Source organism: Coptis chinensis, chromosome 6, assembly GCF_015680905.1.
Source record: "Coptis chinensis isolate HL-2020 chromosome 6, ASM1568090v1, whole genome shotgun sequence".
NCBI classification, from domain to species: domain Eukaryota; kingdom Viridiplantae; phylum Streptophyta; class Magnoliopsida; order Ranunculales; family Ranunculaceae; genus Coptis; species Coptis chinensis.
In genome coordinates, this window is record NC_141461.1 from 2,636,439 (window position 1) to 2,663,122 (window position 26,684).

The 26,684-nt window shown below is 38.9% G+C and overlaps 3 protein-coding genes and 1 long non-coding RNA gene across 4 annotated transcripts; 3 read left to right on the forward strand and 1 right to left on the reverse strand.

Moving 5' to 3' along the window:
• Window positions 1-5: 5 nt before the first annotated feature.
• Window positions 6-1,574, reverse strand: LOC147490704 (lysine-specific demethylase JMJ27-like). The gene is made up of 4 exons (XM_086568779.1): window positions 1,368-1,574; window positions 1,146-1,281; window positions 991-1,054; window positions 6-408 (listed from the first exon to the last, which is right to left on the reverse strand). The coding sequence occupies exons 1-4, from the start codon at window positions 1,431-1,433 to the stop codon at window positions 315-317; spliced, it is 360 nt and encodes a 119-aa protein (XP_086424905.1). The 5' UTR covers window positions 1,434-1,574; the 3' UTR covers window positions 6-314.
• A 146-nt stretch (window positions 1,575-1,720) lies between these two features.
• Window positions 1,721-2,796, forward strand: LOC147490705 (uncharacterized). Its single transcript, XR_015199794.1, has 2 exons — window positions 1,721-1,919; window positions 2,509-2,796. It is a non-coding gene; the product is annotated as an uncharacterized LOC147490705 (long non-coding RNA).
• Window positions 2,797-19,585: 16,789 nt separating this feature from the next.
• On the forward strand, window positions 19,586-19,993 carry LOC147490706 (uncharacterized). Its single transcript, XM_086565472.1, has one exon. It carries the CDS (start codon window positions 19,586-19,588, stop codon window positions 19,991-19,993), a length of 408 nt encoding a protein of 135 aa, XP_086421598.1.
• A 2,851-nt stretch (window positions 19,994-22,844) lies between these two features.
• On the forward strand, window positions 22,845-26,310 carry LOC147490707 (uncharacterized). The gene is made up of 2 exons (XM_086566876.1): window positions 22,845-23,651; window positions 24,375-26,310. Exons 1-2 carry the CDS (start codon window positions 22,991-22,993, stop codon window positions 24,407-24,409), a joined length of 696 nt encoding a protein of 231 aa, XP_086423002.1. The 5' UTR covers window positions 22,845-22,990; the 3' UTR covers window positions 24,410-26,310.
• The last annotated feature ends 374 nt before the right edge of the window (window positions 26,311-26,684 follow it).

Here is a 26,684-nt window from a genome sequence, read left to right on the forward strand (position 1 = left end):
TAGTATCAGTTTCTCAGCACTCTTAAGCAAGTTACTTGTCCAATTAGCCTTAAGGCTGCGTCTCAATTCAAGAATCTTGGAACCACAACCACCACACTCTATTGGAGGACAAGGAATGGAACAGTCGATGCTTGTTCTCCAGTAAGAAAACTGACCAACCACATCTGTTAATGAACCTTCTGTTGATTGAGCTCCCTCCCCGCCAGATCTTTTTCTTGAGGCCCATCCGTATCTTGACTATGAGACTATATGCATGTTCAACATACTGCCTCTGAGAAGAATACACTTCATTACCCCAGGCTGGTGGCCTTCCCTTAGTTCCAGACAGCATGTGAGACAGAGATCATATGAACAATCAGGATTGGGCAGCTTCTTTGGAATTTGAAAATGGATGTATTGCAATTGTCGCTGTTGAAGAAGGCAATGCGATGGGAATAAGTCACATACGCCATTCAAATGAGGAACATAAAACGCATTAGTTGTCCAATGAGTATTAGGTTATATAGATTTCCTTCCCACCCGGTTTCTTGTATTGATATTCTGTCTAATAAAATGAATCTGCATATCATAAGAAATGGCAAACCTTATGTTTTCTCTATTCCTTTTTTGGCAAGTGAACAACAAAAACACATGTATACAGGACTTACTACTGATCAAACCACAAAAATAGATCTAATCTATTTCCAACTAAGATGACTCAGAGTTATATCACCATACAACTAAGAACTTGTCACGCAAGAAAAATGAATCTCATCTAGCTTTAACAAGACCCTGATCCACTTGACATGTAAAATGACATGACACAACCCCCCTCCCCGGCGCGTGCACACACAACCAGCACCACCACAAACAAATCGAAAAAACAAAAAGCAAAGATAAAAATAAAAATCAATTTCAGATGCAAGTAACTACAATATTTGGAAATAAAAAAAAAAACTACAAAAGAAAGAAAGAAGAAGACAGTACAAACATGAGGGTATTAGAGCATACCAATACTGACGTTCATCCTCATCAAGTTTAATCCTTCTGATGTTCACTTCCGCACACTCAAGCCCTAAAAGGTAAAGACATAGCTATTTGAAACAGAAGTAGAAAATAGAGAAAGCACCAATTTCAAATGTAATTGCCACATTTGATTAAATTACCCTGTGATTCGGCTTCCATTTCTATCTCGGAATCCTGCTCCAAACAACTTGTCGGCCAGAGGAGAGGCAAAGCTCCGTGTACCAAGTAGAGGAGCCGCTGAAGTTTGAAATTTGGATTGGGTTCCTCACATCTGGACTGTACACAAATAGTACGTTAGTATTCTCCAAAAAGTATTACCAGAAATTAAAAAGTAACAGAAGCAAAAAAGCAAAAGTCCACACCACCACTATATTCGCTTGCAAGCAAGCCTTGCAAATTATAATTTCCACAGCACACAGGACATGCATTCTCAATTTGCTCCTTCGTTTTTTCAGGGTACCTGTTATACTCCATACAGAAACCAAAATTTTCAAATAAGCTCATTATATAATTCTACACAAAATTATCATTTAGCCATAAAAATCAGAAAAAAGTATATGCACTTTTGAACTGTGCAAATTCGCATTTTGAGCCACTAAAAAAAACCAAAAAAAATGGCATTTTGAAACTCTTGGTCTTCTAAGTCCTAACAAATTACATTTATGGAGTTACAACTGTAAAGAGTAGCGTGAACACATTTTTCATCAATGCATCAAAACAACACATTACGCAGTTATGAAACTTACAAATTAGTGAAATTACTCTAGATTGAAAATAGATTTCTAGTTAATAGATGTCAGTAATTATTTAAAGTTCAAATTAGCAGTTCTTGGTGCAAGGATGGCAGTAACGTTTTGTGCAATTGGAACACAAAAGACAACAGCACGCTCCTGAACTTTTGAAGTTGTACCAAGGTCAGTTTCGATCTATATAATTAGCATTCCCTCTTTTTGTGGTTTAATGTTGAGGGACATCAGATTCGAGTTTCAGAAAGTCAACGTCATTGAGGAGTGTTGGGCGTGAATTGAGCTTAAAACGCCAACACTATGCTTTGTTTGTCAATTATGTACTTTGTTTTATGAGCACAAGAAGCACACATTTCTTTTATTTATTTAATTTGCTTGCAGTTTTATTTTCGTTAATTAATTTTATTGTAGAATTACTAGTTCTCATAGTTGTGGTTTATTGTTTGGCGAATATGAGTGTCCTTTTAACATGGAAAATGGTTTGATCACAGTGAATATCCTGGATTCGATAGTGCTTGTATTATTTGTTGTAATGTTATCTCGTATCTAATTGTACCGTAAGTCCATAACACCGTTAAGAATTGATTTTAAGCGCGGTGATAACCAGGTCAAGTGAGGCAGACAAATGCTACCAAGCATTCAGAGAAGACGCTCCTTACACTAGCTTTCTATCTATCTTTAGACATAAATCTGGATAACCTTTTTCCAATTTTTCCTAATGAGTGTATCATAATTAGGTTTGATGCTGCCTTTACAGAGAAACTGGATGGGCTGGAGCGGAGCAGGAAGCATTGCCTGGAACAGTGAAGGAGACATAGTAGGAGCAGCACTCTGGAGGTTCAAGGCAAGCAAAGCTATGGAAGCCGAGATACAAGTACCAGAGGTGGCAGTAAAGATAGGTGAACATTTACAAGGTAGAGAGTTTGCATTTGAAAGAGATTTTTTGGAGGTTATCAAGGCAATCAATGAGCCTGAATGTAATTGGACTATGATAGCTCTTAGGAGCTCTATTATATCTCGATGTATGAGTTTTAGTTTCAGTAGATATAGATGGGCAAGCACTCCAAGCAGACATTTTAATGGGAATGCCCACTCTCTAGCAAGCTGGATGTGTCATCAGCAGGGCAGAGGGGATCTTCCAAATTGTATGTCAGATCCAAACTTGGTGCCTGTGGTTCTTGATATATTTTCTTTCCAAAAAAAATAGTACTAACTGAAATATCCCGATATATAAAACAGAAAAAAGGAAAGGGGACAAAACTAAAAAGGACAAAATTCGGAAATAATGAACCAAAAAACCCACCCGCATTTCAAAAACACTCTCAAGGACAATAGTTGACTTTTGTCCGAAAAAAAGACAATAAGCATTCCCAGATGGTATGCGGTTGTCGGTGCATACCACCTAAATATGCTACCTTTAGTATGCACAAACATTAATGCATATCAAACATCACAAAGAAAATGTTATGCACAAGTGTCATTGCATACTACCTCTTGGAATCACGAGGTATGCACAAACGCGTCGGGCCAAGATACCAAACATCAAAAGAAAAGAAAATGGTATGCACAAGTGTCAGTGCATACTATTTCTTGGTATGCGAGATATGCATATACATCAGTGCATACCAAACATCACAAAAAAAATGGTATGCACAAGTGTCAGTGCATACTACTTCTTGGTATGCGAGGTATGCACAGACATCAGTGCATACCAAACATCGCACATGAATTTGATTGTGGAAATGTATGTTGGCCGAATGGATGAAATTGTTAGTTGCAACTTTCAAGTGCCACTGATGTATGTTTTTGTTGGATAATGAATTTAAGTTGAAAACAAGTACTTTTTTAATGAATGTTACAATCTTTGGTTTACATTATATATTTTTCTTTTAATGAATTTAATTCATGCAATTGAATATAGTATAAGTATTAATTGTGCATTAACCAAGTTTACATGTTGTGGTTTTGTACAAAACAAACAAACAAAAATCTCTAGTGCATACCATGTCGATTGTAGGATACATTGTTTTCAATTAACGGTAATGTTTCAACCACACTACTTGTCTCTCCTTATGGATTTGCTTCAATGCGGCTTGAGATGGTTGTGTGTATGTATTGTGGTAGTGACAATTAGTTTTTGTTGATGAACTACCACCACCAAAGGCAAAAGCTGTCAGATTGCACACCAAAAAGAGGGTATGCACCAAAGTCCGTGCATACCCCTTCAAGTCTGACCGAAAACTACGCGATACCCTCTCACATACAAAAATAATGTGGGTGACGGGAGATGAAATCCCGGGATAGATAAGTAAACAAAAAATAGAACCAACAAACTAAAATAAACTTTTATTGAATTAAATGAGAATATCGATAGAGAATCATGTATGTTTACTTGAATGTATGTGCAACTTCCTCTATGTTTTCGACATTGGAAAAAAATAATTGCAACATCGAATGCCCCACTCCTTTCCCCTCATTCCACTTTGCCCCTCATTTTTTGGTCCGCATTCTTTTTCCCCGGTGCAAGTCTTGCGATTGTGGTGGTCCGTCGAATGACATTTTCGGCACTTATGACGCTTTGTTGCGATTGCACCCATATTCTCAATTCTCTTTAAAACATGGTCTACCGGGACCCCTCTTGACATTTGGTGGTAGCACTGCAAAATCAACCAACCACATCATTAAAAAATGTGGTATGCGCGGTTGTTAGTGCATACTCAAAAAGTTAGATCCATAATGAATCGAAAAAAAAAACATCGAATCAAATCAAAATAAACATATATTAATAAAATAGTTAACAAAACAAACAAGGTAAAAAACCTTCTAATTCAACAAACAAATAAAATGAATCAAAACAAACATTGAATCGAATCAATTTCAATTTGAATAATAAAGTTGAGACAAACCTTCAAATCGAATCAAATGAAATATAGAATCTCTAGATTCAATTTGTAATCTTCAATCGAAAGCGATTGATCTTGTGTTTCCTTTTTGCTTCGCTCGATGGTTTTTCAATTTTTTTGTTTCTAGTTCAAATGAATGATGACTTATATACTACGAAACATAGAAGGGTATAATTGGATATTTAAAAAAAAAAGGTCAAGTCAACATGGACTTGTCCTTTTGAATGATTAAAAACCAAAAACCAGTTTTATTAGTGATTATGACGTCTAACTTGTCCTAACCAATAATTTGTAAATCCGGCTGGTTTTATCAGTGATATAAACTGGAATTAGGGCCTTTTGGCTTATTTCTTGAAAAGGAAAATAGGTGACATATATATCGACAATTTAATGTCATTAACCACAGTATATCGGGTGGTTGTTTCAGACCTCTCAGTAAGCCCAAGTGTTTAACAAAATCAGTGGGCATTTTCTTGTCCAACTTCCTTCTGGAGTCTTCTTCAAATCCCTCGGCAAAACTGTTTCTATTCTGGTATGTGTTTCGACCCCCACCTACGTGGCAAACATCCATTGGTAGGAGTCTCCACTTATTCGTTTAATCGACAGGGCTAAAGCCCAATTCGCAATATCATGGATCAAAGTACAGGCCCATTAACTCATGTGTCTAAGGCTGAACCTTAGCCACATGGCTTGCCACTAATGTACATTGATTTATGTCCAGATTCATTTCTTATCAAAGAGATAATTATCAGTTGAAAGTTATAGTCTATCACAATTGCTCAAGCTACAAGATTACTTGAGCTGCAAGGACTCCCTACTCTACCTATATAAATACAAAACTATTTTTCATTCAACTACGTTCTTGAGACTTGATCCCACCGATAATTTGGAGTGCGTAGGGCAACAGCAAAGGTCAGTCTCATCATTCCCGATCACCATCATTTTTCTAATTACTTTTTCACGTTCTTCGTCTTTTCATCAACACTTGGTGTTTTGATCATATTTGGTCGAAACATAATTGGCCGTCTGCGGTTCTTATACTACACCCTTGATGCGTTGCGAAAGTTATGGCGATACTCGAAGAGCTCAAGGTCCCGATGTGATTCTCGGCGATCATCACGAACATGATGGTCAAGGACAACTTGGCTACCGACAAAGATAATACCTTCTAATAATCGTCGTTCCACCAATCGCCAAATTATTCGGCGATGAGGTTATTGCTTCCGGCGATTCTCCAATTATCGATGCGGATAATGTAAGTCATATGTCTCGAAGCACTTCTTCAAAAGTTAAAGGCTGTCCAAAAGCGAGAATAATTTACTACAAAGCGTCATCTTAAACGACGCGCTCCACTCGCAGATGATGTTGTATCTGTCACACCACAACGTCACACACGCCAACGACATAATAGTGTGTGGGATCGTTTAAGTGGTGAGGATGAGATTCGCAATATTCGCAACAGCCATCACCGAGTTAAGAGTAATGGGCGACGAATTCCCCGACCTCCGCCGAGAAATCTCCACCCACTTGGTCACGTTCTCGGTAGGCAAGGTACTGCTAATAATCGTCCGATTGCACCCCACGGTCCTACAAATTATCGGCAAGTCCCGAGGAATTCGAGTGGTGACCAGAATAATGATCGCACTCATGATCGGAACCATCAGTATGGTGAAACACTTCAGCAACGCGGTTCTTATCATTCCGAACATTATCGTACTGAAAGCCCAACGTACCATCCACAATCATCTCGACACGGAAACGATGAATCTTCGTCGTTTTCTTCTCGTTCTGTTCGCTCCCATAAGGCGTCATCGCGGACTATGATCACAATCCAACGGATCACGGATCGATGACTCCTCAACGTGTCAGAGAAATGATTAAAAAAGCTCTTCTGGACAGCGATCCTTTTGAATCGACACTAGAAAATCTGGCAGTTGAAGATGGTATTTTGGACAAATTTGCTCTCGCCGTCCAAAGGGCTACTCATAATAAAGACTTCAAACAACCAGAGTTTGATCAATATGATGATGTCGAGGGTTGCCCTATGCTTCATGTGATTAATTTCACAAACAAACTGGTTTTATCGGGAGGTGATGATGCTTTAAAATGCAAACTTTTCCCTTCTACATTAAAAGGGGAAGCGTTGGTATGGTTTAGCGAATTACCTCCACGCTCTATTCATCGGTTCAAGGACTTAACCGAAAAGTTTTCAAGACGTTTTCATCATAATCTCAAAGCGTCCAAATGGAGTCCGAGTTCTTTTCAACATCAAGCAACAACGTGAGGAAACTCTCCGTAGTTTTATAATTTCGTTTCCGCCAAAATTTGCAAAATTTGAGAGATTTCGAGCAATCGATCTAATGGTGGTTTACGCTTTTAAAGAAACTATCTTGTTTGATAAAGATGGGTTATACAACTCTCTTTGTTAGGGATATTCCATCTTTCCGGCGTCGTTATACCAGTGAGTTCAACAATTTATCAATGTTGAAGAGATGACGGCTCTTTCGAACTTCTCGTGACAAAGATAATAAAGGAAAGGATTTCAATGATCGGTGAAATAAGCGGAAGAATCCGACTTTTGATCATGACAACCCGGTCGAAGCCTCAGGTATAAGAAAGAAGACTCCCACGGCGGGAACCGGAAAGCCTTTTATTGATTTTGAATTAACTCCGCTTAATACCAAATATGCGGTAGTTTACGACAAAATCAAGGATAAGAGTCTGCTCACTCCGCCGTTTCCCTTGCGCGACGACACTAAAACAACTCGCGATAAATCGTTATGGTACAAATTTCATAATGATTATGGTCATGAGACGGAGAATTGTCGGTCCTTGCGGGGAAGAATTGAAAAGCTTGTGCAGAATGGGAAACTTGATCAATATGTGCAGAAGAAAGTAACAACTCAAGCTTTAACTATCACTTATCACAATGTCATTAAGGTTGGACATGCCATCATTGATTCATTGTCCAATACTCAGCGGAAAATTGCTCGTCGTTCTAAAGTCAAATATCTGTCTAATTTGTACGAAGTTAACGGGATCAATTTCGTGGAAGGTTTTCACACGGAGACTATTGAAGATGAACCATTATGTTTCACTGACCAAGATCTAATGGGCGTGCATGTTCCTCATTATGATGCTGTCGTGATAACTGCGTATATCAGTTGTATGCGTGTACAACGTATAATGATCGACACTGGTAGTTCAGCTAGCGTCATGTTTTCTGGGTGTTATCGCAGTATTCCTTTTATTGATAACTTGGTCACCCACGAAATCGCCTATCGTTGGTTTTGATGGTACCGCTACTCATTGCGTTGGAAAGGTGTCTCTCCCGGTCACTCTTATGCAGAAGGAAGTCAATATTGATTTTCTATTGATGGATTGTAAATCCCCTTACAACGTCATCCTTGGTCGCGATTGGATTCATTATATGGAAGCTGTCGTCTCAACATATCATCAAGCCATCAAGTTCCCATTCAATAAAAAAGTTTGTAAGGTGCGCAGCGATCAACTGGCATCTCTAATTTGCCACGACAATGTTCTCGATGATTATAAGAAGTCTGAAGTTGTTGGGCCGAACTATTCGAGTTCCAACGCGTCAAATAGCAATTCTGACATCCGGGACCTTGGTTTACTCTCGCCAATAGAAATGTTGAAGGACCCCGACAATCGATCCACTTTTAGAAGTTCAAATTGGCAAACTCCCCGAAGAGACTACTTTTATTTCGGTGAACTTCGTAAGAGGAGAGACAAGAGCTTATTTTGTTATTGCGGAAGAATAATCATGTGTTTGCTTGGCGAATAGAGCAAATGCTGGTATAGATCCTTCGGTGGCTTGTCATAAACTTCGACATTAATCCTAATGCAAAACCGGTTCGACAAAAGCCCCGAAGGATGGCCCCGATAGAAAGATGAAAGTGAAAGAGCGAAATCGACCGTCTCTTGTCCATTAACTTTATAAGGTGCCTCGTGACTTATCCAACATGGATGTCAAATGTTGTTGCGAGTGCCTAAAAAGAAGCGGCAAATTACGTGTTTGTATCGATTTCACAAATCTCAATAAGGCTTGTCCGGTTCATCCGTATCCATTGCCTCATTATATCCGAAATGGTCGATGCAACATCCGGGTTTCAGCGTTTGTCTTTTGGATGCTTATTCCGGTTATCATCGATTCCGTTATTCATTGAGGACCAAGAGTTCATGCATTCATTACTGAGACCAAGGCATTTATTACCGGTAATGCCTTTCGGTCTGAAAAAACGGCTGGAGCCACATATCAAAAGCTAGTCAACACTATTTTTTTCGACCTACTTGGAAAGGCGATCGAAGCATACATCGGCGACATGGTTATTAAATCTACGAAGCACGATCACCTTCTTGATTTGCAAAAGCTGTTTTCGACCGGACTCTCCAATGTCAACACGCGTTTAAATCCGGCTAAGTGTTCTTTCGGTTTATCATCCGGTAAATTCTTAGGATACATGATGACTAGGCGGAATTGAAGCAAATCGGATCAGATTCGAAGCTATCCTTGAAATGCCTTCTCCGGCGTCAAAGAAAGAAATTCAACGACTTACGGGGCGGCTTGGCTGCCCTAAATCGCTTTATCTCGGTATTACGATCGATGCCGTCCTTTTTTTCAAACATTGAAAGACGATCAATTTCAATTTGGAAGAATTTGTGAACTTGCATTTCGTCAATTGAAAGCATACTTAGTCCAACCTCCAGTTCTTGCCAGTCCAGCAACGGGGCAGCCTATAGGTCTGTATTTAGCCGCCACTGATCATGCCGTAAGTGCCGTCTTATTTGTCAACGGTGGCGATGGTCGTCCTATATTCTTTGTTAGCAAGACTCTTACAACTGCTGAAACAAGATATTCTCGAGTGGAGAAAATTGCATTGGCCTTGGTTCATGCTGCCCGACGTCTTAAGCCTTATTTCCAGGGACGAGTCGTCAAAGTTTATACCGAATATATCGCGCGAAAGCTTTTTGCAATGCTCGGGGAATCAAAGTAAGCCTAGCGAGAATGGGAAAGTTACCTTAGCGCTTATAGCATTGTGTTTGAAACTCGCACAGCTGAGAAAGGACAAGCTTTGGCTTCGCTAATGGCTGATTTTCCAATTTATGATATTCTTATGTCTGACACATTACTAGACGAAGAAAATGTCATCGACAACACGCCATTACCTCTTGGGGGCGATGATTTGCCAAACTTATCAGATGTATCTGCTGATTGTTGGATTGTTTACACTGATGGTTCGCATAATAAGTATGGCTCCGGTATTGGGTGTGTAATCTTGCAACCAAATGGAGAAAAAATTGAGAAGTCAGTGCATTTGGTTTTTGACGCTTCAAATAATGAGGCCGAGTACGAAACTGTCATTTGCGGCTTGCGCACTGCTCTTCACTTGGGGGCGACTAAACTACAATTATTCACAGATTCTAAGTTAGTCGCTAGCCAGTTTGGTGGATCGTATGCAGCTCGTGACGATAGAATGGCGGCTTATGTGGACTTAGTTCATCGGATACTTTCGAAATTTTGATTCTATCGATGTTATGCGGCGTCCGCGTCATGACGTGCGACATGCAGATTCTCTTGCTTATTTATCCGCGGCAATTAAGTCAGATAAGCCTCGCCAGATTACCATTGAATTTCAAAAGGAACCGAGTATCGATCTGTCCATCGAGGATGTCGCGCGATATGTACATCACTTCGAGTTGTTTTTCATCAAGACATTTTTCGAGGAATCACGTCATGCCAATTTGATATCTCCGTGTCGATTTCGGAAGCGCAAAGCGTGATCTTGATAATCCGGCTATCATTGCAGAGAAAACGCTTTGATCCACAACTTATGCTATCGGATGACCACAATGATCCCGTCAATGATATTGTCTCGATCCATACCGGCGGCGATCATGAAGGCGACAATGCTCCGAGGTTCCCGATATAGAGCTAAGTTTTCCACTTACACCTTGTGGCGAAGATGATTGGCGTCTTCCTTATATCACATATTTACATGATCACATCTTGCCTCCCGATCATAAAGTGGGTGATCGTGTCAAACGCGCGATGCTTGGAAATATTGTCTCATATCGACTTGAGCGAACGGTCATTTGCAACTTTATCGCAAAGGCACAAGTCTTAACCCTATGCCGATTGTCTCGCCAGAATTTGAAGGTTTGCTCGATCTGGCAGAAATTCATTCAGGGCCTATGTGGGAACCACTCGGGGGGCAAAGTCTCGCTCATAGAGCAATGACACAAGGATCTTGGTGGGTGGACATGCAAAAGGATGCTAAAGCGTTTGTCCGAGAAGTGTGTTCCTTGTCGAAATATGCTAATATGGGAAATCTTCCAAAGAACGGAACTTCATCCAATCTTGAGCCCTTGGCCGTTTGCAAAGTGGGGTCTTGACATCGTCGGTCCTCTTCAAAGCTCTTGGCGGTGTTCGTTTCTTACTCATCGCGAATCGATTATTTTACCAAGTGGTTTGAAGCTATATGCCCTTAGCCCGGATCCATGCCGGATGTTAAAAATTCTTATAGCGAGACATTGTTTGTCGTTTTGGTATTCCAACATCATTGACTTCCGACAATGGCAAACAAATTTGATCTTTGAAGAAATTCGACAATTTTGTTCTCGACTTGAAGATCGATCACAATTTTCGGCACCATACCATCCTCAAGCTAATGGACAATTTGAAGCTACTAACAAATCCATTCTTGCAATGCTCAGCGGCGACTTCAACAGCCAAAGGAAATTGGGTTAAGGAACTTCCTGGCGGTTATGTGGGCTTATCGAACCACACCTAAGCATTCAACTGGATTTTCTCCGTTTAATCTTGCTTACGGTACGGAAGCGGTCTTGCCTACTGAGTTGATGACACCAACCACACGAACTTCTAACGTGGAATTGGAGTTGAATGATCAAGCACTTGCTCAAGCCAAAGCCTTGATAGATGAGACAAGAGATGTTGGTCTTCAACAGTTAATTCGTTATCAAGCTGATATGAAACGAAAATATGACAAGAAAGTTCGACTTAAAGTGTTTGAGAAAGATGGTGGGTACTTCTGTCGAAGGCGAGGTTGATAGATTCCGGTAAATTTGGAGAAAATTGGACAGGTCCATACATCATAGATCGCCCTGCCACCAAAGGATCTTATTTTCTCCGAGATTTAGATGGGAATGTTCTCGATAAGCCGTGGAATGCGTTTCATCTGCGCAAGTTCTATAAGTAGATTTTAGTTGTGTTTTCCGTTATCACGGAGAAATAAAATAATACAATATTTAGTTTGTTTCCAGTTCGGGCATGTATTTTCCGTTGTTATCTTTGCATTTTTAAGACTTGGTAATCAATAAAAAGCGGTTCTTTCACCGGTTCAATGGTATGATCGCTACAACAAAATCCGCGAAATTGCCCGTTTAATTTAAATCGGTCTAAGTCGAGCGCTTTACGCCGCTTAGTCGTTAATATCGCCGACAAAAATGGCGAAATTACCACGTTTAATTTCGTCAATCTAAGTTGAGCGCTTTTACGCCGCTTAGTCGTTACTATCGCTACAATAAAAATCGGCGAAATTACCCGCGTTTAATTTCGGAGTCCTAAGTCGAACGCTTTACGCCGCTTAGTTCGTTAATATCGCCGACAAAAATGGCGAAATTACGCGTTTAATTTCGTCAATCTAAGTTGAACGCTTTTACGCCGGCAAGTTCGTTACTATCGCTACAACAAACTCTGGCGAAATTACCACGTTTAATTTCGTCAGTCTAAGTCGAACGCTTTTACGCTCGCTTAGTCATTACTATCGCTACAACAAAATCTGGCGAAATTACCACGTTTAATTTCGTCAGTCTAAGTCGAACGCTTTTACGCTCGCTTAGTCGTTACTATCGCTACGACAAAATCTGACGAAGTTACCGCGTTTAGCTTCGTTAGTCTAAGTTTGAACGCTTTTACGCTCGCTTAGTTCATTACTATCACTACGACAAAATCTGACGAAGTTACCGCGTTTAGCTTCGTTAGTCTAAGTTTGAACGCTTTTACGCTCGCTTAGTTCATTACTATCACTACGACAAAATCTGACGAAGTTACCGCGTTTAGCTTCGTTAGTCTAAGTTTGAACGCTTTTACGCTCGCTTAGTTCATTACTATCACTACGACAAAATATGACGAAGTTACCGCGTTTAGCTTTGTCAGTCTAAGTTTGAACGCTTTTACATTTCGCTTTTAGTCGATTTACTATCGCTACGATAAAATCTGACGAAATTACCACGTTTAATTTCGTCAGTCTAAGTTGAACGCTTTTACGCTCGCTTAGTCGTTACTATCACTACAACAAAATCTGGCGAAATTACCACGTTTAATTTCGTCAGTCTAAGTTGAACGCTTTTACGCTCGCTTAGTCGGTTACTCGCGCTATGTCAACATCTGATGAAGTACCCCGTTTCGTTTTGTCGGGTTGCAGATCGAGCATTTTTTCATTTCAATCTAATTTTGCAAGCTTAAAGTTAGCATTGGGGGCGTTTCATTCTATTTCGTGTCATCTATATAATTCAACAACATTGTCAGTTTTCCACAGGTATGTTATCTAACATCACAATGATATTCAATAGCCAATACATACTTTATTAAAAAAGAATTTGTATTACATTCACGCAATCACATAATCATTGGGTTGGGAAAAGCCAATGGTTCCTTATCGATTTTTGTTTATACAACTCGTACAACTCTTTCCGTTTCAAAGCGAAACTATATAGCCAGCTTTTTATTATTTTTCTAAGGCATTGTGCGAACTTTCACGTAAAATTTTCGGCGAAAATTTTTCACCTTCATTATTTTTTTCTAAGGCATTGTGTCGAACTTTTCTGAAAAATTTTCCGGCGAAAAATTTTTCACAAATTTCATTTTTTTCTCTAAGGCATTGAGCGGTCTTTCTCAACGAAACTTTTGTAAGCTTCTTTAATTCTTCTACGGCATTAATTGACACCTTTTTGCACGAAACTTTTATCCGTCAACTCTTTGAATATATTTTGCTCGTAGTACCGCCGTTTCTCCGAGCGGTAAAAATTCGCATTACGTCAAATTTCTAAGCGAAAATTTTCTCCGCTCGACACTTTTCTTTGTAGACTTTTCGTCGATATTTTTCGCCCGTGTAATAGAGTCGTTTCTACCTGCAAAAAAAACAACAAAAACCGGGTCAGATAGCTCAAAAACCGGATGCAATAGCTCCACAAGGGTGAACCGGGTCAGATCAAGGCAACACAGGTACGGTGCCCCTCCTTGGCTGGCACGACACCTTATCATGGTTTGTTATTTCAATTCCGGATGCACCAAACCAGTTTATATAATAGCAGTTACGGTGCCCTTCCTTTGATGTCGGTGCACCGTATCATGTTTTGTTAACATCAAGTTTTTGAGTGCTGGCGCCATCATCGCCCTCACCCCATAGTTTAGTAAAATTAAATCACCCATATTACTCCCCTCCACTCTTCCCACACAGTATATTTTTTCACCTTTGCTGTGATCTCAGACCGGTAAGAACGTTAAGGATTCTACAGAGAGGATCCCCTCTGGCTGTGGGTAAATTAGGACACTACATGCCGACGCATTACTGCCAGCTAAAGTCAATGGCTCATTGCTTTTGATGGACAGCGGGTTTTCACTTTTGAGGTTCACTGTCCTGGCCCCTCTCTGGTTGGTTGAATGTGTTCACAAGCTTTTTGGCTTCTAGTAAGAGACTGACGATGAATCGATTACCTAAAGAACCCATCTTGTCAGTATCGCGGTCCTTCTTGTATCACACAATTCTCCAGACGCACCACAAGAACAAGGCTTTCCTACCATGATCGCCTGGACCTTTGGTGGTAACACTGTTGCTATAGCTGAATATAAGGAGTGAAAGTTTAACTTACCGAGAATCCAAGATGAGCTGAACAGTGCTAGTTCGATGGAAGGCGTCACACAGCAGCAGTAATACGGAAGAAGTCGAGTTTTGTGCGATGTCAAAGATTTTTCTGCTTACGTTTGTTTTGTTGGATGCGCGTAAAGTGTTTTTGTGGATTGGGATGTGCGGCCACAGCACTTATATATAGGATTACGAGCGGGTTTTCCAGTGCTGGTGGGATTCTTCTCCAACTCCAACTTTATCTATACTCTCAATTCTTATCTCATCCGCACACTTTGAGTCCAATTAGTATTTAACTTCTTTTTATTACTATTATTACTAAACTGCCCCTACATTTAATTGTTAACGATATAATCCAAGTATCGTTATTCCGCTGGCACGCGTCGTCGAATTCAAATTTCGTATTTTTACGTGATGCGTTCGGTACAGTTTTCGGCAATCAATTTCTTTTGCAATTTTATTTCTGTGCATATTTTATTTTTTTTCTATGCATTTTCGACCATCTTTTATTTAATTACATCAAGCGTTTTAGGATATCGTTAGTTTGACATTTTTTTTCGTTCAGATAATTTTTTTTTTTTTTTTTTCTTTCAGCGGTCAATTTTCCAATTATTTCTTTTCGCGACGACACTTCGTTATACATTCCGCTCATTTTTCTTTTTCTTCTTTGCCATATGAACTTTGTTAAGCGATGCCAAAAGGGGCGTGTTTCGACCCCCCACCTACGTGGCAAACATCCATTGGTAGGAGTCTCCACTTTATTAGTTTAATCGGGGCTAAAGCCCGATTCGCGAATATCATGGATCAAAATGTGCCCATTAACTCATGTGTAATACAAAGGTGAACCTTAGCCACATGGCTTTTGCCACTAATGTACATTGATTTATGTCCAGATTCATTTCTTATCAAAGAGATAATTATCAGTTGAAAGTTATAGTCTATCACAATTGCTCAAGCTACAAGATTACTTGAGCTGCAAGGACTCTCTACTCTACCTATATAAATACAAAACTATTTTTCATTGAACTACGTTCTTGAGACTTGATCCCACCGATAATTTGGAGTGCGTAGGCAACCGCAAGGTACAGTCTCATCATTCCCCCGATCACCATCATTTTTCTAATTACTTTTCTACGTTCTTCGTCTTTTCATCAACACTTGGTGTTTTGATCATATTTGGTCGAAACAGTATGTATGTTATGTTTAGCTTTTAGTAACTTCAACTAGAAATCTAACTAAAGGGCATCACCAATGGGGCCTTTAAAACCCGTGCCCGCGTCGCGTTTTTGGAGGGCAATAAGGAGGAGCTAAAACTCTATATGACAATATTGATGGGTGTTCAACGGAGAAGATGACTGCGCTCCTTTTAGTGTTTTATAGAAAAATATGGGGGTCGATGAACAGTAATTTTCACGCGTCGTCCGCTGGGGGTAAAAAAATCGTCTTTTCACTATCTCATTTGTGGGGATATGTTGGTCTTTTCACCATCTAAAAAAGATTGTCTCCGTAGTTCTCGATTATTCGTCTCCGACCCTCTTAAACCGGAGGAACGGATGCTCTGTCTCCCCATTCTCTCTTTACAATAGTTTTTCGTTTTGATTAGAGAGGTTCCGATCAATATTAAAGGCAACTAAATCCAATTTTTGCACTTCTTTATCCATATTTTCGTGAGACAATTTAAATTATAATGGTGACAATGGGTCAATGGCAATGAGTGCGTAGGTAGAAGCTTATGAGGACGAGTATATCGTATTAGGATCTTTTTCTTCTAAAAATGTCAACAATCTCAAGAAAGTGTGTACTGATCTTATGTATGTTTGGTGCAAAGACTAGAACTCTGAAGGTGAAAGGATCGGTCATAATACCCACCAAAGTTCTGAAAATCACAGCCAGGAACTCTCCTTGTGGAGAAGGTAAGTAGATTGTTTATCTTGGTTTCGTGCTTTTATCAATTGTCTTTTTTTTTTGGGCTGGGAAAACATACATGGTTTTACTAATTTGTTATTAGAATGGGGGTAAATTAAAATTTTGCGCTGCATATGAATTGTTCGAAGAAAGTTATCAACGATAGTTTCGTACTGAGTTTGTGGATGAAGGTTTTTTGACAACAACACAATAGGTGAAAGCAGGCATATCGTTGTGGATGAACAAACTTACTATGAGTAAGATCACTTTCTACTTAATATTTGTGGATTTTGCAAATAGAGAGTTCATGTATGACATAAGTATGTACGCTACTATGACTTTCATAGAGGTATGCAATATATATGTATTGCTTAATCTTAAGCTTCCTATTATGATAAAAGGATCCCTTTGATGGCATGGCCCTTCGAAGAAAACAAGAAAAGTGATAAAACTATATATGTATATCAGATTATGGGATTTATACTTCACCATGTTATATCGGCAATGGACATAAATTGCAAATTCTCATGCTCAATTGTGATGGATTCTCAGTCTTCTATGTATTTGCATTTTGTCATTAGCATCGTGTGATGTGCATAGGCTGATTAAGATCAATTATTATTATTATTATTTTTTAAGCAAGTGCCACACGATATATTTCCAATAATGTAACGTCCTATACGCATTCTTCTATTATTAGCCTTTAAATAAACTTTTGGATTTCTGAAGTCTGAACGAAATTGTTGTAATGTTTTGAATGACTTTGAAGCGTATTTGATATTAATATCAGAGGTGGATAGTTATATTTGTTTAAGGTTCATTGAAAAGACTATCTGCTAAAAGTATTTTTATTTGTTTTATTTTATTTTATTTAGTATGTATTTAGGAAAATGATATTAGTTATATAGATTTGACATATTTCAAGTTTCTTAGCATTGAGAGTGGAGGGTCATTGTTTTTGTATGCAAACACCGTTGGGATTGAAAAGTGGTGTTTTGCCTGTGAAGGTTTTATAAATAAGTCAAATTGAAATTATTCAGGTCGTAGATGGGATTGGGAGCAAGGTTCTTTTTTTGGGTAGATAAGTGTTTATTCTATTAATGAAGTAGAAAGGAAAAGGAAAAATGTAGATAGTAGAAACTATGACAAGTCCAATATTTTCAACTAGCAAATGTACCATCTCAAGTGTATATACAGTTTTCAATTAGTAATAGGTTTTGATAATTTGTTTGTGAATTTGAGCATCGTGATTGTGCATGTTTTGATTGCACCGGAAACATGTGTCATCTTTGTTGATGATATTTAATTAACTGGAAAAGTGCAAAACATTTATTAGCAGGTGTGGTGTTGAAGTGTTGAACGAATGACCTCCAGATTGGTAGTTTTAGAGAGTTGTTGTTAAGTCGCAAGGCATGCTTTCTTAGCAACGAAGTTCGTGGTGGTGGTCATAAACGTACTCAGTGTAAGGTTGATTTTCCCATTTATTGTTCTATAATTTTCATCTTGAAATTGGTTATAGATAAGAAACTTTTTTAGTGACACAACAAATCCTTATCTTATATACGTGGTTTAGTTATTGCATTATCTTTACTATAAAGAAAAAGCTTGGGGTGTGAGCGAAAGCGAGCAATAGTGCAAGTGTGTGTTTGTCACGGTGGCATTTTAGTAAATAGCATCTGTAATAGGGGAGAGATCGTAAATTGCGTTAATTATCATAGCTTCTCGAATTATCAATTTTTCCTTTCTCCCTCTTCGTCTCCCACCCTTACTCTCTGCTCAAGCTATGATCTCTCCGCCCTATCTCATTGTGTCTATAATTTTTTTATTTATTTTTTGTTTAGTCTCTCTCTTCGTCACCCCCGCTTCTTTCTCGACTCAAGCTTCTTAAGTTATTATTGAATATTTTATAAATTCGTCACCTCTCCCTCTATCTCTCTTTCTCTACAAAAATGTTTCTTTTTCGACGATTGTGAGAATGTGAGGTGCTTTTCTTTCCCTACCTCATTCAATTTCATGATTTTTTTTTAATTATTAATTTCTACTATTATCTCTTCATCCACTAACAATAATTGCGATTAATTGAACTGGTCGTCCATTAGCAATAAGTGCAACTAATTGAATTGTGTAGGAACTAACTTGATTGCTTTCAATAAGATTTAGGTTTTTCCTCCTGTTTTGATGGATTTTATTTTATTATTTTTGATGGGGTTTATAGGTAATAACTACTAAACCATACCGGAAGTTAAACTTTGAACAAACTCTAAAGTTTTAGGTAGGTTTGGAGTGTTGAGTCAATTTTTTAAGGATGCTTCCAAAATTACTGAACCTAAGTCATCTTTTATAGTTACTCCGGCTAAAAAATGAAAAGGTCGAATATATGAGTAGGACTCCCCTACTCTTGATGCACAATCTTATTCAAACACACATTCGCCAATGGAGAAAATTCACTTTGATAATGAGTCTGAGCCAGTTACTCACCAATCTCAAGTTCATTTGGACGGGTAATGCAAACTTCTATTATTGTAATGCAAACTTGGTTTGTTTAGAAGAAAAATTTTCCCTCTTGCATATTTTTTCTAAATTCGTAGCTAATGCACTTTATAAATTCTTTATTGGGCATGAGTTGTGAGCAACAATACCCTCTTATTATGAATATCATGATATGTCAACGACACGTTACATATGTTACCAAGTGAAATGATTTTACATTAAGCTCAATCCATCTTGATGAGAATTATTGTTGCTATCTCATTGTTGTGGAGTTAAGTCCAATCTGAGCATCTTCTTGAGTTTACCACATGCTTCGGTGATATCACTAAGAGCTATTTTTTTTTGCTGATGCAAGGATTTTCAAGGTTGGCATCATCTTGCTTTCTTTACTACCTTTTTTGTAGCTCTCTCTCTTTCTTCATTTACTGATTTTTAGGTTCATTAACTAATTTACAAAAAAGGATGGAAATTCACAAAAAAGGATGGAAGCTACCTCACTTACCACAAACCTTCATCGGTTTGGCCAGGTCTTCGAGGTGCACTGCAGGATGTACAACCTCTCACTGGATGGATCATCAGCAAAGGCGACAAGGTGGATCTATGGAGAGATAATTGGGCAGGGCAATCGGTCATGGGGCTGCTCCCAGAGGTGAACTGGTCTGGTTTCAAGGCAAAGGTCGCAGATGTTATAGAGGACAATAAGTGGAAGTTTCCAGAGGCAGTAACTGAAGTATTCATGCGGCTGGGCATAGACTTGTCCTCTATCCCACAACCTAGTGGGGAAGAGGACATTCGTATTTGGAAACCAGAAATTGATGGCACTTTCACAGTTCAGTCTGCGTTTGAAGCTATTAGACGGAAGAAGAACAAGATCTCATGGCATAAGAAGCTATGGGCAGTGCATCTACACCCCAGAACAGCTTGTATAGCGTGGAAGCTGCTGCACAAGGCGGTACCAACAGAGGACAGAGTGAAAAAGGTAGGGGTCAATCTTGCATCACGATGTCACCTCTGCCAGCAAGAGGAGGAAAACGTTTAGCATATGTTATGGGACTGCAGCAAGGCTCGAGAAATTTGGGCATGGGCAGCAGACTTGTTCGAACTGAATATTCGGGAGCATAGCTTGAAAGCTTTACAGAGAATAGCAAAAGGGAGAAGCTCTATCGTCCAAGACTTGTGGAACGCGGCCATAGTCCACATTATGGTGCAGGTATGGAAAACCCGGAACCGAGAGCACTTCGAGGACATCCCTATCCGCTTGAGTTTCATTAAGAGAGAAGTGCTGAAGGGGATCAAGGTTTCGGGCTGGCTGTCCAAAGGCAAAAAACGCAATGACATGCAAGAATTTCGCATTCTTGATAGGTTGGACGTACATGTGAAAAGCGCACCAGCACAGTCGATCCAAGAAGTGCACTGGGTCGCTCCAGTGGGCAACGTAATCAAATGCAACACTGATGGATCAGCCCAGGGAGTTCCTAGTAAGGGCGGGGCTGGTATGGTATGCGGAATAAGGAGTTAGCGTGGTTGGGGTTCCGGGCCGTGGTCCGGCGGGTGGGGTAGACGGCTATCATGCGAATGTGACCATAGTCATGGCAGCCGAAAGCAGTGGAGATGGATTGGGGTTGCATATGGATAGAAGCCACTTCGTAAGCTGCTTTGTAAAAGCTTTCAATGGCGAGGCAATCCCATGGAGGTTTCGAGCGAGATGGAAGCGAGCAATCGCCCGTTTACAACACTGGAAGCTATCACATGTCTGGAGAGAATGCAACTTTAGCGCGGATGCAGCCGCAAGGAAGGGATCCACTTTATCGATGGGCACTTCAGTATGGCACTCTTGTAGACCAGACTTTGTCTCTAAGATAGAATGTCCCTTTAGGACATATTATCGTTTTAGTTGATACAGTATGTAACTTGTATTATCTTCGACAATTCCTTCTTTAATAAATTTTCTTACTTGCGTGCAAAAAAAAAAAACTAATTTATTTGTTTCTTTGATGTTAACTTTGATATTGTGTTGTAAGTCACATTAAGCCATGTTTTTACGTTAATGAATATGATAATGATCATTGTGATAATGAATTGTTTAGTTACTAATATTTTTATGTTTTGCTATGTTTTCACTTTTCTAATGATATATAGATTTAAGTTGGAGATGCTGCACTCGCTATCTTATTTTTTCTTTACATAATTTACATAGTACAACCTCTACCGATATGAAGTATTCTTCTTTTAAATAGCTACCCTCTGTACAGGTTGTGTTTTTTTTTCCTGTTGTTTTGTTGTTGTGTTCTGTATAGATACTATGATTTTTTCTTTTTTGTTTTTATATATATAATATTATTGTTGTTGATTTTTGTGTAGTTTTTTGTATAATAGCTCCTATACAATCTACAGTTGAGCATGCCCTTGCCCCCCTACTAAGCGTGACCATAATCAATTATTTATTTATCCTTAAGCAAGAGTATGTTAACCATCTTACTGAAGTACAAACTAGAAGATGCGTGAGAGAAGTTAATCCTTCACTTCTAGCAGTTCCAACTATATCAAACATGATGGACGACTTCTAGGTGCGGTTTACAGCAGGTTCAAGTGTTATAATGTTATGCAAGCATAGTTTAAAAGAGGAGAATTAGTAGTACTGTTAGCAAAGAGATTACAGACAGTCAACACAGTGGTAATAGGTGACAACGAAAACTTATGAAGGTTGTTGTAGTAAAGGATAGCAGTATGAGATTAGAAGACCATTGTAATAGTATTTAGAAAGCTTTTGAAGAGTTACTTTCAAGTGATTTTACAGTCGGTTTTAAATAGGTAAATGTAATTATGACGCTCATAATATAGCTAAATGGGTAGTGGGTATATAACTCTGTACAACCTATGTTTAATTTAAGTATTAAAGTATCAATGCAAAGTTTGTGACTTCCTATACTGTTAATACGTGCATTACACATGCATATCTCTACACTATATGATAGCCGGGTTTTCCGGAACTAACTCTCACCATCGAATAGGCAAAGTTTAATCTCTCTATTTATCTAATTGAGAAGTACCTCCCTCACTGAAATTATAACCAGCTCCCCCTTTATTAATAATTTAGAAACCCCCCCCCCCCCTTTTTTCAATTAGCCCCCCACTGTTTTTATTCCACACAATCAGAAACCATGGTACCTATCGATCTTGAAAGACCGGTTTAAAGACTGAACAACTGATGTGTACCTCAGTTTGCATACTTGTTGCTAGTAATATGTGAAACAAGACCGAAAAATCAAAAAGTGAAGTCATGTGCTGACTTAAGTGAAGTCATATGTCATGTGCAAAGTTTCAATTAGGCTTTGGGTTTCAGGTCCTTTATAAACATCCATAGAATAAGTTGGAGGCCCATTTAGAGGCCCGCATTGGAGAAGCAGTTTTTCGCTAAGGTCCGTTAAATTTGGAGATAGAGGCCCGTATCCAGGCCCCATTGGTGATGCCCTAACAACCCCATCTTTGTTTTACTTGAAATCTTATAGTGCAAAACCCTTTAACGTCTCCAAAGCCCTTGTAGTTCCTTTGCTTTTCATAGTATGCAGTGTCTTGTTTAGTTGTTTGTAGAAAATTGCTGTTTCAAGCCAATAGAGGTAGAAATCTGAATGCCCGATTCGTTTATATACAAAACCCATTCTCCAAACCATTCTCAAAGCGTACTGAAAATGATTGTTCATTCACAGTTTCTTATCTTGAAAACTCGTGTGGTCTCTCCACTGAAGCAGCTATTAAAGCTGCTAAAAAAGTACACTTTGAGAGCACAACTAATCCTGACTCAGTTTTGAAGCTCTTCCAAAAATATGAATTTACCAATGCTAAAATCACAACTATCATCAGTAGATACCCTGTGGTTCTCTTGTCCAATCCAAACAAAATCCTTGAACCCAAACTTCAGTATCTCAAACAGCTTGGTTTTTCTGGCACTGACATATGTCAATTCGTTACAAAATGCTCTAACGTTTTACATTCCAGTTTAGAATACACGATCATCCCGTGTTTCCAACTGCTCAAGATGTTACTGCCAAGAGAAGAGAATGTCGTTTCAGCAATAATCAAAGGGGGTAGTGTTGCGTTTCTTCGTTTGGATCCTCAGAAACATTTGGAGCCCAAAGTTCAGATCTTGCGTGATCTTGGTGTACCAGATTCTAGTATCGCCAAACTAATCTTGATTGGACATCGAACATGTGGGCAAGAAAATGACAATTTTAGTGACGCGGTCAAAGAAGTTCTTGAAATGGGTTTTGATCCTTCTGGCAAGATGTTCGTCTATGCTGTTCGAGAAGTGTCAAGTGCGTGTAAGGCTAAGCGAGAAGCGAAAATGGGAATTTTTAGAAGTTTTGGCTGGTCAGATGAAGAAATTCGTTTGGCGATTAGACACCAGCCTACGTGCATAGCTATTTCAGAGGAAAAGCTTAGGATTGGATTAGATTTTTTCATGAATGGAAAGAATTGGGAGGCTGAACGTCTTGCCAAAAACCCAAACGTACTCAGTCTTAGCTTGTATAAGCGGATTATTCCGAGGTTGAATGTTATTGAGTTTCTGATCTCGAAGTGTTTACTTGAGAAAGACGTATACCTTGTCAATGCATTGTTTATTACTGATGAAAAGTTCATCAAGAAATTTGTGGGCAAGTATAAGGACAAAGCCCTTGAACTTATGGAGTTATACCAAGGTAAGTTTTGACTGACTTAATTTGGTTATCTTGTTTTTGTTTCCCTAAGTTTGGGGACATCAGAATTAAGTATCTGAAAGTGTGTGATATTGATATTTTTTGCGTATCAATTTTGATCCTTTCTAAGTGTGCTTCATTTGTACTTTTCAATATACTTCCATGTTATTTGCTGTCTCATCAAGCTCCATTAATTTTAGATGATGTTCTATTAGTTGGATAATATTTTTTTTAGGATACGAGAATATATTTATTAGAAAGAAAAAGAAAAAAAGATTGACGGGTATGTAATACTGTTTGTTCCCTACGAAAGATCAGAAAACAACAAAGATGAAATCTTTCTCCTATGTGCGTGTGAGCCAGGTTATCTCTTGTTGCTGACTAGGTTCTATCACAGTTTTATTTGTTTCAAGCATAGATAATATCAATTAATTAAACAAATAAATAGCAGTTCTATCTGCTAATTGTTTGTTTGAACATCATATACTGTCTAACTCATCCACTTTGGTTTCTCCAAATTCCTCAACGGCAAGCTCAATAGAAAATTCTTCTATCCAGTGAGACAGATCAAGGAGAGACCATGGAGAAACACGGTTGTGAAAAAATAGAGTTGGATGATGCCAAGTATTCTTTACCTGTGCCTTTGATTGGGTTATACATAACCACAGCTTCTCTGGTATGTCTCGTAGCTATGCTTTATGACATTGTATCCGGATTTCGTCACAGGAAAAGATGGATACCATGTCGACTGTTCTCATTGAATTCAGTGACATTGACTCTACTTTCTGCAACTGCAAAACTCCCAGTGGACCTTACAACACCAATGCCAAGTGCTCTTGATCAAATTTCAAAACTTACTGCGACCACTCTTATATGCATATCAATGGGATTTTTTATGCCTTCTCTCGGAGCAAATCAGAAGTCGGATTGTTTGACAAACATGGCGGTCTTGAGCATTTTGGTGGTGACGGTTGTAGTCAACATTTGTATACAAATTAACACGGGTGTTATCTTCACGTTCAAAACAGAACATATCATAATAATGTGCTGTATGCTAGTACTGCTCTTTCTGATGTGGTTCTCTGCTGTCGTAATTAACCGTCAAAAGGATCTTTTTCTTGATATTAACAAAGATCTCTTCACAAAGAGCCATGGAAGTTTGTTAGAGAGATTGAAGTTGGCTTACTTGTGTGGGCATAACTCAAATCCTCAATTTGTACAAAGTAAGCACCAAAATTGTCAACTTGTGAGTGTGATTGCATCCCTTGTTTAGCTATATTGATACTAGCTGGATGTATTTAGAATGCATACTTTGGAGTTCTGTCGAGGGGTTTCTGCCTATGTGGATAATAGTTGTGATGCAGATTGTAACTATTATCGTGGGAAGTTTTGCCACTAGCTTTAGATTCTTTGCGTTGTATAGCAAGACAAGAATGAATTATTATACACATGAACGTAGAAATAGATTTAGAAAATTCGAATAAGTCTGACGAAGAAAGAGATTCAAGAAATTCGAGTCCTTTTCTCGCAGTGAAGCTAAGCCAGCGTTTATGTAATCTGACAGAGGCTCTAATGCGGTATGTTACTTGCGCACTTGTTATTGTCTACATTCCATTTGACTGTGTGTTTGCATTTCTTCTCTGCATCTGCAAACCATGTTTTGAAGACATATAAAGACAACACACAGATAGAGGACTATGAACATCTGATTCCCATAAGTGACCTGAGGCTGGATGAGTGGTCTCTGGGGAAAAGTGTGAAGGAAATGAAAAGATGGATGCAAGTGAGAGCGAGCGAGTCACTAATTCATCTGTCCCAACTCCTCTCAAAAAGTCCTGATCCCTCTCAAGATTTGCACACAATGGAACTCAAAGATCCAGCTCATCCTAATCAAGAGGGTATTGAAGTGTCCTCCCTTTCAGTGGCACTCCTTGTAAGAATCGCCGAAGTTTCTCTACCACCCACACTTGGTGAATCTCTGGTACAAGCCTACAAAGGAGCCCATGAAGTGATTCAATTCATTGATAAGAGAGATAATTCTGTGAGCTTGAAGAATAGGAAGAGATTAAAACTTGCAGAAGCTGTATGGACAGGTTACAACTTTAGTAGCCTTCTTCTTGTAATTCTTGAGGGATCTAGCTTGCAGCGGGCACTTGTGATCATTGAAGGGCTAAAAACTGCATTGCCTTCTGATTTCATAGGGAATGAAGTAGGTGCCATCGTAACTTTTGTCAGTCGTCATGACTACTTTTCCATTCAAGATCTGCATGATTTTATAGAGAAAATGTTTGTTGGCATGATGCGTATACTCTTAACTCGATTCCCACATGCAATACATAAAGAAGTAAATGAATGCCCAGCTGAAGAATTTGATGAGAGGCTAGGACTTGCATTGCGACTCGTTTGCCAAATTCAATTGTTGGAACTCCAATTCAATGGTCGTTTCCTGCAGGAGGTACTATCCCGGTTCGGTAACCTCCCAAGTTGATGTTGCTCAGGGTCAGATTAATACAATATGGGAACCTTCTCCCGTCATTGACGATAGTGTAACAGTTGAACTTGCATAAGCTTATCTGGAGCGAAAAGAATAACTGCATATGTACCCACACGTTTTCTTTTTATAATGCCTAGATCTTAACACTTGGTTGAGTTTAGTTTTTAATTTCGTGCTTAGTTAACGTTTATCTTATGCAAATCTAGGAGCTTTCTTTTAAATTTCCAAGTAGAACAATAGTACATTATAAACTGAGCTCTGGTTAGTACTAACTTGTAGAACAGGTGCACTGAAGTAATCAGATTGAACATCCAGACCGTTATTTCTTAGCATATATGGTTCAGTTCCCTACATTTCCTTTATTACTCAGCAGTGATTCAGCCATTGGATCCCATCTCTATCTCTAGTCTCTACTATTTACTAGTATAACTGTTAGCAGTGGAAGTGAGCGGAGAGTGAAAGAGGGAGAGGGAGAGGGAAAACGAGAGATTGGGGACGGACATACAGAAACCTACCAAAGTACATTTTGGGCCACGTACCCC